This window comes from Microcebus murinus, chromosome 22 (genome assembly GCF_040939455.1).
Source record: "Microcebus murinus isolate Inina chromosome 22, M.murinus_Inina_mat1.0, whole genome shotgun sequence".
Taxonomy (NCBI): Eukaryota; Metazoa; Chordata; class Mammalia; order Primates; family Cheirogaleidae; genus Microcebus; species Microcebus murinus.
Genome location: NC_134125.1, coordinates 22,075,733 through 22,092,205, shown reverse-complemented (window position 1 = coordinate 22,092,205; position 16,473 = coordinate 22,075,733). Strand labels below are relative to the sequence as shown.

Sequence of the window (16,473 nt, the reverse complement as noted above, 5' to 3'; positions counted from 1 at the left end):
AGAAAGAAAGCCACAATAAATCACATTTTTATCTTTTCAAGAATAGAATAACTGATGTGCTCTTGGGATATCTACACCAAGAGGTGATATCTAGGTTGTTAGCTTGAGGTTTAAAAGCAACAACTAAGCAGAGCTCCTACTATTTTTCAGACCTCCTATGCCTTTGAAAGTAGGCCATGCTAGAGCAGTGCAGATATGAGAATGCTGACCCTGGGCTTGCCACCAGTGCTGAGCCCGGTGTCAAGGACAGCTCTCTCCCTCTCCTGGAAGGAAATAAAAGAGACTCTCTGCTCTTTTTTTTTTTTTTGAGACAGTCTCGCTTTGTTGCCTGGGCTAGAGTGAGTGCCGTGGCGTCAGCCTAGCTCACAGCAACCTCAAACTCCTGGGCTCAAGCAATCCTGCTGCCTCAGCCTCCCGAGTAGCTGGGACTACAGGCATGCGCCACCATGCCCGGCTAATTTTCTATGTATATTGGTTGGCCAATTAATTTCTTTCTATTTATAGTAGAGACGCGGTATCGCTCTTGCTCAGGCTGGTTTCGAACTCCTGACCTCGAGCAATCTGCCCGCCTCGGCCTCAAAGACTGCTAGGATTACAGGCTTGAGCCACTGCACCCAGCCTGCTCTCCTCTTTAAATAATTATGACTTTTCAACACTGACACAGTCTTTTTCTAAAAGGCTTCCTTCCCTACGTTCTCTGGAGCTGGTATTAAATGACCTTAAGAACACAAGTGGCGGCCGGGCGCTGTGGCTCACGCCTGTAATCCTAGCTCTTGGGAGGCCGAGGCGGGCGGATTGCTCAAGGTCAGGAGTTCAAAACCAGCCTGAGCAAGAGCGAGACCCCGTCTCTACTATAAATAGAAAGAAATTAATTGGCCAACTGATATATATAAAAAATTAGCCGGGCATGGTGGCGCATGCCTGTAGTCCCAGCTACTCGGGAGGCTGAGGCAGAAGGATCACTCAAGCCCAGGAGTTTGAGGTTGCTGTGAGCTAGGCTGACGCCACGGCACTCACTCTAGCCTGGACAACAAAGTGAGACTCTGTCTCAAAAAAAAAAAAAAAAAAAAAAAAGAACACAAGCGGCAAGGACCTTTCAGAACCAGCCACATATTCCAAAAGGATGTCAAAGAAGGCAGTAACTGTGTTTCCTGTAAGGTGTGGAAGGCAAGGGTGACACAGAAATAAGCCATGCCGTAGATGAGTACCATCTAAACCCTAAGAACTGAGACGATCCTTGGGAGAAACTCGGAAGTGATCAATGGCAGTTTGTTCGTTCGTTGGTGCTTTCATTTAGCCAAGTGCCAGTCAGCACATACCCCGTGCCAAGCACTGTGTTGGGCTAAGCAGAAGAGAGAGACAGGCTGTACTCTAAAGAAGCTCACAGCCTGGCAGGCCAGTGAACAATGATGCGATGAATGCTCTAATAAAGCTGTGCACGTGGGGGTGAGCCGGGCTGGGGGGCTGGAAGGGTAATGACGAACAGGGAACTGCAGGCACAAGGAGGAGCAGGAGAGCGCAGAGTATCTTTAAGGAAGACCGGCAGCTTTGCTGGTCAGGTGCAGTTGTGAAGGGACACAGTGGTCACTGGAAAGCTGGGGAAACAGACAGGGACCAGCTCTCAAAGGAGTTTGTAGACCTGGCTAAAAATTTGGATTCTATCCCCAAACTATGGGGAGCCAAAATCTTCAGATTTACATGTTAGACTCTAGCAGCAGATACAGGTGGGGCGGGGAGGGCCGCAGGAAAATAACTGGGGAGTTTGGTTTGTGTCTTCCTCTGTTTCACTGCCAGGGACGGCCAAGGACGGGCATTTTCCACAGCAATGCTCAGGCGGACATCATTCATGAACGCACATCCCCACCGAGTCCAAATGTGCCTTTGAAATCCTTCTTAGTACAGCATTCCAGACTGCTATCCTGGTCATTAGAGCTGGCCTGCAAGATCACACTTATTTGCCATCCTGGTGCTAAAGAGCAGTCCTGTAAGAGCAGGAATTTTGTCTCCTTGTATCATAGTTGTAGCCTCGGTGCTTAGCAGTGTCTGTGGCACAGCAGTTGCTCAATGGAACTGACCCTTTCTCAATCTGCCTCTACAAATTTGTCATCCTGACCCCAACTCATCCACCCCCCGGGGGACCTGTGTGTCACAGTTTAGCACTGGGATACTTATGCTCTACACCTCTCCCCATACCCCCTGCAGCTCCCACTGGGTGAGGGGCTGGCTAACTCACATAGTAAATGAATTTGAGTAAAGACAATGCTGATAAGAGCTCATGACTCTCAGAGAATACCTGCATTTTCACAGCAGATGAAGGAATGGGAGTTATCCAGACTTTCTGACATCAATAAAGGGAACTAGAGGAAATGCCTTTGAGCTTTTTCAACACCCTCTCTTCCAAATCAGAACAACGAGACCTCTTGGCATAGGCCTTTTCCAAGAATCTTTCCAAAGCAAATAGATCCAAGAATGCAAGCCAAGAGAGCCATCTGCTATAAAGAACTCCATACCTGCTGGTATCGCTGCTTCTGAGTATACTGTAACCACAACTTGATACACTTGCATAGCAATGTTATCCTGAAAGAAAACAGAGAACACCAAGGTACTGCCCATCCTCATCTTCAGGTTTCAGGTTTTTTAAAGTTTGTTTTGTTTTTAAAGCAGATAAATCTGGGTATAGTTACTTGTTGAGAGTTAAAGGCACCCCATGGGCTTACTAGTTTCATTCTAGGAGGGAGAGAGGGCATTTAGATATATTTAACATGAAAGCTATGAAACCCTGAATTTGGACTTTGGCTTGCCTAAAAATGTTAACAATTTTGTTGTAAACCTAATTAGACCACCAAGCACAGTATCGCTAGAACTTAGAAAATATGTATAAAATCCCCCAGAGATCCTGAACTTCCTGGTTTTATGGCCAAACTCTGGGGCTCATTTAGACTACCTGGGTCTGTGACATGCTCCCTTTCAGAGTTAGTTTAATAAATAAAGATTTAGAATAATATACCTTGACAACTCTGAATTGAGTCAGTTAAATATTGGGATTCTCATTGACTCATTAAAAAATGCTCCAAAATTGGCCAGGCATGGTGGCTCATGCCTGTAATCTTAGCACTCTGGGAGGCCAAGGTGGGAGGATCACTTGAGCTCAGGAGATAGAGACCAGCCTGACCAAGAGTGAGACCCCGTCTCTACTAAAAATAGAAAAAATTAGCTGGAATCATGGCATGTGCCTGTACTCCCAGCTACTTGAGAGGCTGAGGCAGGAGGATTGCTTAAGCCCAGGAGTTTCAGGTTGCAGGGAGCTATGATGATGCTACTGCAATCTAGCCCAGGTGGCAAAGCTAGCTCCAAGATTGGGCCTATGACTATGCAAATTAAGTGGATTATACTGTGGGGAAGAATGGGATGGAAAGGAAGGGAGGGTATATCAAACATTTCTGGCAGCAAGAAAGTTAATATACAGTGGTTACCTGTCAGGATTAAGATCAAAGAGTTGCAGGGAGGAAGCCAGGCAACTTTACTTTTCATTTTATACCTTCCTTCCTATATGTCCTGAGCTTTCCTCACAAATATGTAGTGCTTCTATTTTTTTATTTTATTTTATTTTAATTAATTAATTAATTTATTTATTTATTTATTTTTGAGACAGAGTCTCGCTTTGTTGTCCAGGCTAGAGTGAGTGCCGTGGCGTCAGCCTCACTCACAGCAACCTCAAACTCCTGGGCTCAAGCAATCCTGCTGCCTTAGCCTCCCGAGTAGCTGGGACTATAGGCATGCACCACCATGCCCGGCTAAGTTTTTCTATATATATATTAGTTGGCCAATTAATTTCTTTCTATTTATAGTAGAGACGGGGTCTCGCTCTTGCTCAGGCTGGTTTCGAACTCCTGACCTTGAACAATCCGCCTGCCTCGGCCTCCCAGAGAGCTAGGATTACAGGCGTGAGCCACCGCGCCCGGCCTATTTATTTATTTTCAATGAATGACTAGTGCCAAAATAGAAGACACTTCCTGCACCCTTCCAAACTGAGTCACAAATACCCACCTGGCCTGACCCTTCTCTTTAACACTAGCAATGCATGAATTCTAAGATGTGAGCATCTTAATGGCTATAGGACTGACACAGTCAGCTAACCAGGCACAAACTTCAGACTATAATGGCCAAGAATCAATACAAATATCCTCATTCTACCTCCCATCTGATCAGCCAAAAATAAAATGCGAATTCAGGAACCACTGGTTTACAGCAGGGCCTCCACCCCCAGAAGGCCTTTCTGAATCTGCCACGCTTAACTTGCGGAAAGGTAAGCGATCACTCCTGGAAAATGGACGAGGCCAGAGTCCTTACCTGTAGTGGTCCCAGGCAGCACACAGCAAGGGGAGATGCTCTTTTTCCTCTCTCTGCTCAATCCGAGACTGCCAGAGGTTCCAGAACCTGCGCAGCAGCTAAAACAAGACAGTAAGGAAATGGAAATTTACTAAAATGAAAGGAATCCTTACTCCACTAGACTGTGAACTCCCCCACAGCAGAAATTATCTCAGTTTGGAGCAGCCAACATACAATGGGTTTGCAAAATAATTATGGCTGAAGTATAGAGCTACCTGGGCTAACGTTAAAGGCAAAAAGATGGTTCTTCCAGTCTATGGAAATCTGGATGAAGAAGCTATAGCTAATCTGGGCCTCATGGAAGACAAGGCCTTTTTTTTTGAGACAAGGTGTTACTCTGTCACCCCGGCTAGAGTGTAGTGTCATCATTATAGCTCACTACAACCTCCAACTCCTGGGCTCAAGTGATTCTCCTGCCTCAGACTCCCAAGTAATTAGGACTATGGGCATGCGCCACCATACCCAGCCATTTTTTGTAGCGATGGGGTCTTGCTCTTGCTCAGGTTAGTCTCTAGCTCCTGTGATCCTCCCACCTCAGCCTTCCAAAACGCTATGATTACAGGCATGACTACTGCACCTGGCCCCACCATTTTAAAAAGTCATTTTAGAAATTAAAATTGATCTTATTACGTACTACCATCTATGAAGCAGTCGAGCAGAAATGTTTAACTTCAATCTAATCAAGGCTTTAGAGCTAACATATCTAGTTTATAGGTATTATATAAAGGGAAATTAAATGAATCAAAAGCAAATAACCAGATAAACCAACTATGGAACATTGTACAGAATAACTCTCCTGTCCTTTTCAAAGAGTCAAAGTCATTTAAAAGAAAAAAAGTAGGCCGGGCGCTGTGGCTCACGCCTGTAATCCTAGCTCTTGGGAGGCCGAGGCGGGCGGATTGCTCAAGGTCAGGAGTTCAAAACCAGCCTGAGCAAGAGCGAGACCCCGTCTCTACTATAAATAGAAAGAAATTAATTGGCCAACTGATATATATATATAAAAAATTAGCCGGGCATGGTGGCGCATGCCTGTAGTCCCAGCTACCCGGGAGGCTGAGGCAGAAGGATCACTCCAGCCCAGGAGATTGAGGTTGCTGTGAGCTAGGCTGACGCCACGGCACTCACTCTAGCCTGGGCAACAAAGCGAGACTCTGTCTCAAAAAAAAAAAAAAAAAAAAAAAAAAAGAAAAAAAGTATACATTATGCCCAGTGAAATGAGTCTGTCACCAAAGGATAAATACTGCATGACTCCACTTATGAGGTTTCTAGGGTGAATAAATTCATACAGACAGAAAGTAAAATGGTAGTTTCTAGGGCCTGGAGGAAGAAGAAATGAGGAGTTAGTGTTTAATGGGTACAGAGTTTCAGTTTTCCAAGATGAAAAATGTTTTGGAGATGGATAATGGTGATGGTTGCACAACGACATCAATGTACTTAACGTCAATGCTGTACAATTAAAATGGTTAAAATGATAAATTTTATGTTATGTGTATTTTACTACAATTAAAAATTTTTTAGGCCAGGCGTGGTGGCTCATGCCTGTAATCTTAGGACTCTGGGAGGCAGAGGTGGGCGGATAGCTCAAGGTCAGGAGTTCGAAACCACCCTGAGTAAGAGCGAGACCCCGTCTCTACTATAAATAGAAAGAATTAATTGGCCAACTAATATATAGAGAAAAAATTAGCCGGGCATGGTGGCGCATGTCTGTAGTCCCAGCTACTCAGGAGCTGAGGCAGAAGGATTGCTTGAGCCCAGGAGATTGAGGTTGCTGTGAGCTAGGCTGATGCCACGGCACTCACTCTAGCCTGGGCAACAAAGTTGAGGGGAGGAAATTATTCTAAATTAAGAGCTTTAATAACTAAATGTAGTTAGTGACCTTTAACTGAATCCTGGTCTGAAACAAAGCCGTTTTAAAGGCATTTGGGGGAATTCGAATAAACTGTGGGAATTTGAATGTGGACTGGAGAATGTTAGGGGACTACTGTTAATTTCATTAGGGATGATGATATTGTAGTTACATGTCCTTACAAGATAAGGACAGAATGTCCTTATCTTTGGGTGATGCATGCCAAACGTTTAGGTACAAAGTGTCACGATGTCTATAATTTACTTTGAAATGATACAGCAAAAAAAAAGTAAATATAGCAAATATTAACAATTGTTGAATCTAGGTAATAAGTATACAGATGCTAATTATATTACTCTTTCTGTTTTTCTATATTTTGAACATTTTCATAAAATAGTAACAGGAAAAAAAAAAACCATCCTTCTACACTCAGAAACAAAACTGACAAGTAGAGATAATGTTTGCTGATCTCAGGTAACAAACCACTGAAGTGAATACACTTACAATGGAAACCCAACCAAAGCCTCCTATGATCCAAGACTTAAAATGTATTTTTATCACTACATCCCCAAGGTCAGGGTTAAAATCTACAGTCCCTGACCTCTGAGTCAACTATCCATTTTCTTACCAAAGAGAAAAACTGGGATTAACAAAGCAAAAAACAAGAGTTATCAAAACAGGTTTGGATTACTCCCCAAAAACTAAGAACTAAGGTTTTGGAGTCTAAAATCTGGACAAATCTCTGAGCACAGAGATTAAAGAAGAAAAGAGTTGTGTTTAATTTGTCAAGATAAATCAATAAATAAGAGAAAGGGAATGGCCATCAGAAGAAGTCCCTTGATATGAAGATCAACTCACGGTGACATCATGCTGCTGGCAAGCGAGATTCCTCCTTATTCGATGGAGATGGGCACGGGTCACATTGTCTTTTAGGGCTCTAAAGCCAAAATTCTGCACAAAGAAGAAGGGACACAACCTACTACAAAGACTGGAATCAGAAAAGTCTGCAAAAGAGCAGATGAAGGCAGGCGGTGCCCCAAATCGGGGCAGGGAAGCTCAGTCAGAGCTTCTCACAGCTGCTCCATTTCGGCTGGGTGTTTCTCTGCTTGGAAACTCAAACCGGAGCCTGACACGAGCCAGCCTGCACAGCAGGCACTTACTAAACATTTGTTGTGCCAGTCCCTACCGTCCATCTGTCCTCCCAAGGACACACACACACCCTCACCTCTGACCAGGAGCGACCCCCGAGACCCAGATGAGAATTCTACAGACAAAGGTTGAACAACAACTTTTGCCTCTCAAAAAAGAAACAGACTTTTTGCCTACGGTGTTTTTTGGTTTTCACCATGTGGAGTCAGTGTATACATTTACATAAACATAATTACATACAAACATTTACATAAACACGGCTGTTGCTAGAATGGAATAAGGAGTCCTTGGTGAGTAGAGGGTTGGGGTGGGGGCAGTATACCCAGGCCTGGCTCCAGTTCCCCCATGCCTTGGACTTCAGTTTTCTAAGACAGAAGTGATTAGGCTGGATTAGGGGTTTTCCTACTGTGCTCTGTGGAACCCCACAGGCCCCTGAGTGTCTGAAGACCACCTACCTCACATGGCAAGGGAGGGAGAGAGTAGCTGGTAAAACAGGGACTGACTCCCAGACCCCCTTCAACCACAGCATGGCTGCTTTGGTCTATTTTACAGATTAGGCTTTCACCACTAAAAAGGGGTTCCACCATGCAAAAAAAGCCCAGGACTAGATCACTTCTAAGGGTCCTTTACAGCTCCAGATCCCTCTGACCCCACACCATTACCATTTTTGATCCAAAATGAAAACAGGGACACCCACGATGAAAGGAGGGCTTCATGACTAAAGCAAATCCATAACTGGCTGCACTTAATGAGTGGGACGGGGGCTGGACTTCCCCAGGAGTGAATGCCTGAGCAAGGCCGCCACGCCGGGCTGTGCCAGGCTGCCGTGCTCTTACCAGCAGGCTGTGCCTGCGGTGCTCTTCTGCCATCTCACGCTGGGCAGCTTCTTCCCCGTGCAGCAGCATGTCTGCCAGGAAGTTAAGGCCTAATTTCGACAAGGTTCCTGTCCCCAGATAGCGATAGCACATTCCCAGTGACCCACCTGAAGGTCATGGCTGCAGGGGGTAGCGGGCTCAGCAGGTGGGCTGATATCCCCTGCTTCCTCCAGACAACCCAGGGAAGCAGTGGGCAAAGGGAACCATGTCAGTTACTTATCAGACAGCTGGCCTTGTGTTCCTTCCCTTGGATGCCCATTTGACGAGAGGCAAAAAATATCTGAGATAAATTGCCACCCATTTCAGTAAACATTTCAAAATCATCATATCAAAAGCAGAACCTGCTCCTTCTCCTGGCAAGGAGATCTAGTCAGATGTTTGAACTAAAAACCTTGGAGTTATTTTCAAACCTTTCTCCTCCCGCTGATCTCAGCCACCAAGTACATCTGTTCTCTTTCTACTTGGGAACGGGTCTGGTAAAAAAAAAAAAAAAGTAATAATAAAGTAAAATATTTTTTAAAAATATAAAAAAAAAAAGTACATCTGTTTTCCTCCTCTCCCTTGCCTCCTGCTCTTCTGCCCGCCCCCCACCACTACCAGGCAGTTCACCCGTGTAAGCTGAGTCTCCTCTCACAACTGGTCTCCCCCTGCTAGGCTCCTTCTTCTAATCCAGAATTATCCTTTCTAAAGCACAAACCTTCCTGCATTGTCACCTGAGCTAGAGTGCAGTGGTGCGATCAGAGCTCACAGCAACCTCAAACTCTTGGGCTCACGCGATCCTCCTGCCTCAGCCTCCTGAGTAGCTGGGATTACAGGTGTGTGCTACCACACCTGGCTAATATTTTCTACTTTTTTGTAAAAACCTCTAATGCCAGGTGTGTTGGCATGTGCCTGTAGTCTTAGCTATTCAGGAGGCCGAGGTGGGAGGATCACTTGAGCCCAGGAGTTCGAGGCTGCAGAGAGCTCTGACTGTACCTGAGAATAGCCCACACTGCACTCCAGCCCGGGCAACCTAGCCAGATGCCATCTATTAAAAACAAACAAAACTCCAGAGCCTTCCGCCTCTGCCCTCCCACCACCCACCCCCCTACTACTCCCTACAGATTCTTGAATGCTCTTCCTCACCTCTAAGCCTGTGTACATGCCATTCCTTACACATGAAATGCCTTTCCCAACCTCTCTGCTGGTGAACTTGTCATCTCCTGAGACTTAAGATCAGCTAAAACATTACCTCCTTGGCTGAATCTCCACAGTGGCTCTCACAGGACTTGATACAAGTTTTTATCACATATATTTAAAGACTTTTTTTCATGTCTATTTTCCCCACTATGTTAGTCTTTGAGTTTCCTTGTATCCCAGAACTTATGCAGGAGTTTAACACAAAGCAAAACTCTGCTGAGACTTTGAAAATTTTTTAGCTCCCGAGTCTCTGTTTCTTCATCTATAAAATGGCCACAGTCATACCTACTCCACGGGGCTGCTAGGAAGGTTAAGAGGATAATGTCTGGGCCGGGCGTGGTGGCTCACGCCTGTAATCCTAGCTCTCTGGGAGGCCGAGGCGGATGGATTGCTCGAGGTCAGGAGTTCAAAACCAGCCTGAGCAAGAGTGAGACCCCATCTCTACTATAAATAGAAAGAAATTAATTGGCCAACTGATATATATATAAAAAATTAGCCGGGCATCGTGGCACATGCCTGTAGTCCCAGCTACTCGGGAGGCTGAGGCAGTAGGATCGCTTGAGCCCAGGAGTTTGAGGTTGCTGTGAGCTAGGCTGACGCCATGGCACTCACTCTAGCCTGGACAACAAAGCGAGACTCTGTCTAAAAAAAAAAAAAGAGGATAATGTCTGCAACATAGTGAAAGCTCAATAAATGGAAGCTATGATCACAGTGATGGTATCACCAAGAAAAAAGACAGCTGGGGCTATTTCCACCACCTAGTGGGTACAGAAAAGCAATGGAATGATAACACAAAAAAATGTTAATCAGGACAGTGGGATTAGCTCTGAGGGAAGGAGGGAATGCAGTCAGAGAAAAGGTGCTGGCAATGTTCTGGTTTTTAAATTGGGTGGTGAATACATAGGTGTTCATTTTATTATTCTTCTTCAAAATATAAGTATGTAAGTACTCTTTTGTATGCACAGCCCTAAAATTTTAAAAAGAAGTCACAGAGACAAGGCTGTCTAAAATTGTTTGGTAGTTGTTTCCCGCGTTATCTCATGACTTTTGTTTCACGTGCTGCTGAGCACATGCTGTCCTGGCCGGGGTGACGGACAGGCCTGGCCTCTGACAAGGATACAGTGCTTCCAGCGCGTCAAGGCCCGCCGCAGCGCCATCCTCCGGGCCAGCTCCTCCACGCGGGCGCGGTGGGCGTGCAAGCTCTCCCTCCGCTGCCAGGCCCACTGCCAACTGCACAAGTGTATCTGGAGCACAGTGACATGATGGAATCGCTCAGCCATCTCTGCAACAGAGAAACAACCTAAGTGCTGCTCCCCCAAGGGTGGAAGATGAGCTTGAAGCATCTTTAAGACAAGTAGAACCCTGCGACTGGCAGAGAGCAGGGATTCAAGGCTGCTCTCACAAAAAAAATCTTTATTTTTTTTTTATTTATTTTTTTAAGAGATAGGGTTTCACTCTGTTGTCCAAGCCACAGTGCAGTGCACATCATTATAGCTCACTATAATCTCAAACTCCTGGGCTCAAGCAATCCTCCCGCCTCTACCTATAGCTAAAACTACAGGCACATGCCACTACACCTAGCTCATTTTTAAATTTTTTGTAGAGATGGGATCTCACTACTGCTGCCCAGGCTGCTCTCTCACTCCTGGCCTCAAGCAATCCCCTGCCTTGGCCTCCCAAAGTGCTGAGATTACAGGCATGAGCCACTGTACCTGGACTAAAAGTCTGTTAAACACTGTAAGGTCATTAGGAGTCCCTGAGCTACATCTCCTCACTTTGGGAAGAGAGAAAAGGTATGTGATTTTAAGGAAGATGATGCTATAAAATCCATTAAATCAAAGGGATGAGGCTTCTAGTTAGATACTAATGAGCAGGAATGGCGACTGTTGTTTTCAAAGAGGACTCTGTTTTATGTTTGCCTCTATAGGGCTGTCTGCTGGATAGGACTTAGGACCTGAGTCACGACACAGGATTCAGTCACCGTGCTTGCAAAGGCTTTTCTGAGCTTTCAGCCAAGCTGATCCTGGCTACTAGCTTCATATCCTTTTAACAATAATCAGCTAATGGTCTGAGGAGCTGAAGCCGGGGAAGAGGAAGGGAATCAGATCTGGAATCTGAATGCTGTAATTGGAGGCAGGTGTTAGTGTGTAGCTTATCACACTAAACAGCTTAATGTTTCGATTCGCCTTCCAGGCTTGGGCAACTGGACTACTGGTCCGTGGTTATTATTCTCAAGTGAACACATTCAAACTCTCCCAAGAGACAAGTGTTCATAGTCTCAGAGATTTCTGCAGGCACGGTTGGGCAAAAGCCAAAGTCTATAACATAGTGTCTAGCACAGTACTTGACTCACTTCTGTGTAACTTGACTCACTTCTGTATAACTTGATAAACTTAAGTACAAGTGTACCAACAATCACGTTTCTGTGTATTATTACTTCTGAATTATAATACTGTGTATTATTACTTCTGTGTATTATTACTTCTGAATCTAACTGGGGAACTAAACCATAAAAACAGTATATGAAAACTTAACAAATAAACAGGCACTTGTATAATTAGGGACAAGTAGAAACAATCTAATGTCTATCAATAGGAGAATGGCTAAGTAAACTAAAGTAAGCCATCCTATAAAATACAAATAGTCATTAAAAAAAAACTTACAATGAATACTTAAAGATTTAGGAAAGTGTTGATTAGCTGCATGGAAAAAAGCAAGATATAAAACTATAGGTATCATATCAATCATAATATGGGCCAGGCATGGTGGCTCCTGCCTGTAATCCCAGCACTATGGAAGGCCATGAGTTTAAGACCAGCCTGGGCAACACAGTGAGGTCCCATAGAGACCCTCATCTCTATAAAAAATTTTAAAAATTAGCCAGGCATGGTGACATGCACCTGTAGTCTTGGCTACTTGGGAGGCTGCGGTGAGAGGATTGCTTGATCCCAGGAGTTTGAAGTCTCAGTGAGCTATAATCATGCATGCTATTGCACCCCAACCCCTGAGTGACAGTGTTAGACCCTATCTCCTGAAAAAAAATCACAATATTTATAGCATAATTAAGAAACTATTTATGATCCTGCCAGTAGCATATGAAAAAAATAAAAAATAAATAAATAAATAAATAAAAAAGAAACTATTTGGATAAAATATATGCATAGACGAAAAGGCGAGAAGGAAATAAACATGAATCGAATATGATGTGTTTTCTTCTTCAATATCCTTTTACTAAAATTTGTAGCATAATGTGATTATAGATCTTCTTAATATAGTACCACTGGCAGCAGGAGAGTGGAAATTGTGACCAGACCGTCTATCAAGAGCCCAGGGTTTCTTTCTCACCGTTCTGCTGTCTCTTCATCCTGCGGATCTGCAAGTATTCAAGCCAGGCCTTCAGGAATCTCCGCTTTTGCCAGTGCTGATGGTGTTTCACTGCAGAGACCATCTTCTCTTTCTCTCTCTGGTCATGCAGGAACTGTTCCCGCCACTGTGACCAAGCCTTTAATCCAGAGAAAGATAACAGTCAAAGGAAAAGCAGGAAAACTGCGGTGAATACAAGTAAGGAGGGAAAAGAGAAACAGACACACACTGGAAAAGCTAAAATTAGAAACAAGGAAGTGGCAATTCCCCAGCAGGATCATAAGCTATGGGAATTTGGGGTGAAAGGATCTTTAAGAAGACTATAATGCTTCCAGAAAGTAATCTTTTTCTAGATTAAAAAAAAGAGGAATAATAAAATCAACAAGCAGACAAGAAGGAGATGTGATATAATTAAATCAGATCTGGGATAGGTGAAGCTCTGCCTTTTCTTCCAAAGTGGAAGGAAACCTATTCGGAAGAGGTCCTGTCTTAGGCAGATTAGTTTCAGGGAAGCACACCTATAGAAGTTGAAGGTGTACAAGAGGATCCCCTTAAGACTATCCATAAACACACCCCTAGAAAAGTCTTCCTGTATGGTCAGCAATAATGCATGCGCTAAAGATGATTTAGACAAAGATTTCACATTTTCTTTTCTTAAACCTGTAACACTTCTTTCTCCTTTCCTTCCTCTTAAGTGAATACCATTCTTCCTATTTCACCATGAAAATAAAAGTAATGAAAAGAGAATTTTGCCAGGTCCCGCCATGTCTACCCACCCCCGTGTACACAGGCCCTTCTTCCTCTCTCTCCAGCTACCTGGGATAAACTGTCCACGCTCCCATCCAAGGTCACCCCCCACTGTGGCTACATCCCATCCCCTCTCACCTTCTCAAGTTTATCAGTTGGCAATTTCCCCTCTCTTCTGCATCATCAGTTTTCACTATTAGATTTTAAAAATCAGCATATGAATGTGCTATTATTTCTCCCATCCTAAAAAAAAAATCCCTTAAGGATGTGACAACTAAAAGCAATGGATGACTTTTGAATGGACTCTGGACCAGACTTGAAAATAGTAATATACACGTTTAATATGAACTGCATATTAAATATTATAATAATGTTAAATTTCTTGAATATAATAATGATATTGTGGTTATGTGGGAGAATGTCCTTTTTATACAGGAGATATAAGCTTTAGGATACACTTTATGTCTGCAATTTTAAAGAAGATCATAAAATAATATATTTATATACTCAGGGAGAGAAAGCCAATGTGGCCATATGTTAATAATGGGTTAAACTAGCTGAAGCATATACAGTACCCACCTTTTCTGTGATTTAGTATTTGTCAAAAGTAAAAAGTTGGGGGGAGAAGATTACTGTCGCAAAAATACTTGCTAAAAGAAATAAAGCAGTGATTCTCAGACAAAGTGACACCCCTCTCTAGACCACACTTTGCCATCCAGCTGGCTCTCTAGTTCTCTCCTTTCTGAGTTCCTCAAAAGAGCCTGGAAAGAACTTTCTCTTCTCCCAGGAAGACTTCCTTGAACCCACTCCCACCAGTTACAGAAACTGCTCTTATCAGTGCACCAAGGGTCACCTCCACGTTGTTCAATCCAAAGGTCAAATCTCAGTCCTCAACCTCCCCTGACCTTCCAGAAGCGTCTGACAGTGTCACTCCTTCCTTCTGCTTCCAGGATGCATGCAGGTGCCTCCTCTGTTCCTGTTGCTCACACTCACCTGTGTGCCTCACAGGCCCAGCTTTGGAATCTCTCCTCTAGCTATTCTTTATTCTTTCACCTACTCTTGTGGCTTTAAATAGTACCTGCCTACTGAGGACTCCTAAATCTACATCTTCTGCCTGGACTTGTCCTCAATACTCCACATACAAATCTCACTGCCTCCCTGACATCTCCCAGTGGATGTTCAAAAGGTCCATCATGCTGAAAATATGGAGTTCGGATTAGAGCTCCTCCTAACCTTTTTCCACAAACCTGCCTCTCTCTGAGTCTTCCCTGTTTCGGTAAATGAAAACTCCACTGATCTAGTTGCTTAGGCCAAAACCTGGGAGTCATCTTGTATTCTCTCTCTCTGAGACATCCCATCTCATCTATCCATTAGCAAATCCTCTCGGTCATATCTACAAAATATATCCAAAATCCAACCACCATTTGCTAGCATCCTTCTGTAAAATCTTGCCTGGAATTTTGACACAGCTTCTTACTGTCCTCCCTGCTTTCATCCTTGACCTTGTCTGGTCTACTGTTAACACAATGCCAGAGTGGTCCTTTTTGGCTTCTTTGGCTGTTATGTCACTTAAATCTCTCCTTTCTTTGTGACAATTCCTCTCCCTGCCTTTTTTCCCTTTCATGCCACCAATCTATTAGAGAAACTAAGTCATTTATCCTATAAAATGTCCCACATTTTGAATCTGGCTGCTTGTTTGCTCCTCTGACTCTTGTATTTCCTACAGACTGAGAGATCTGTGTTAAGCTTGTTGGGAGCCATGTTCAGTTTTTTAGGCAAGAATGCTTCATGAGTATGGCTGGGCATGTCCTTCTGGCTGCTGCAGCTGTGGCAATACCAAGACTGTTTAATGGCCTCACAGGGCACTTAGCCTATTTCCTCCTGTTTCCCCATCACTCTCTCACCTGGTGATACTGCCCAGACCCACATCCTCATTATGGTATAAAAGCAGTGATTTTCTAATTCCAGAGTTCCTTCTGCATTTATTAACTGGAATTCTTCTGTAAAGAAGCCTTCTCTCATTAACCCTCTGGTTTCTTGGAGATATAGCTTATACAGGAAAGGTAGGATAAATGCTTGATTTTTTGCCTTAACTTTTAAAGAATTAAGTTTATGCTCTAAGAACCCAAAATCATGACCAATGAGTTCTTCTGTAAAATCATGTTAAATCCATTAGTTTTAAAATATTTGATATATTTTCAATCCATCCAAGAGCAATGCTCTTGCCTCAGCCTCCTGAGTAGCTGGGACCACAGACACATCACTGTACCTGGCTCATCATTAGTATTATTTTGATGCTTGGATTTTTGTATCTTAAGGCCTGGGAATCTTTTCAAACTGGCTCTTGGAGTCCTTTTGACATAAACCCATTAGGCTTTGTTAATTTCCTTACTTTTCAACACACTGTATCCTAGGCTTATCTTATTTATTTCCTGCCTTGGATCTATAATCAGCCATTTCTCCAAAAAGCCCTAGTTCCTTTTAGTGGGAAACAGTAGAGACCACAGCTGGGGCACGGGGGATGTTAAATGCTACACTATTGCCACTGCTTCTAAGTCTTTCCAGTAAATAGAGTTAGAAATTCATTTTTTAAGATTAAAAAAAAATCATGAGGGCCGGGCGCGGTGGCTCACGCCTGTAATCCTAGCACTCTGGGAGGCCGAGGCAGGCAGATTGCTCGAGGTCAGGAGTTCGATACCAGCCTGAGCAAGAGTGAGACCCGTCTCTACTATAAATAGAAAGAAATTAATTGGCCAACTAATATATATAGAAAAAATTAGCTGGGCATGGTGGCGCATGCCTGTAGTCCCAGCTACTCGGGAGGCTGAGGCAGCAGGATTGCTTGAGTCCAGGAGTTTGAGGTTGCTGTGAGCTAGGCTGATGCCACGGCACTCACTCTAGCCTGGGGAACAAAGCGAGACTCTG

General features: G+C 43.9%; 1 protein-coding gene across 10 annotated transcripts in view; it reads right to left on the bottom strand.

Moving 5' to 3' along the window:
* The window catches only part of SFI1 (SFI1 centrin binding protein), a 91,683-nt gene that overhangs the window by 28,851 nt on the left and 46,359 nt on the right, over positions 1-16,473 (bottom strand). For 6 of the 10 annotated variants that reach the window (XM_012763972.3, XM_012763979.3, XM_012763973.3 and 3 more), the window contains 6 exons: positions 12,784-12,940; positions 10,559-10,720; positions 8,221-8,291; positions 7,094-7,186; positions 4,351-4,448; positions 2,511-2,577 (listed from right to left, as the gene is read on the bottom strand). In XM_012763972.3, coding sequence (XP_012619426.2) covers positions 2,511-2,577; positions 4,351-4,448; positions 7,094-7,186; positions 8,221-8,291; positions 10,559-10,720; positions 12,784-12,940 — 648 coding nt within the window. The remainder of the gene's footprint in view (positions 1-2,510; positions 2,578-4,350; positions 4,449-7,093; positions 7,187-8,220; positions 8,292-10,558; positions 10,721-12,783; positions 12,941-16,473) is intronic. The other 4 variants (XM_012763976.3, XM_012763982.3, XM_012763978.3 and 1 more) reach the window with 1 other exon arrangement.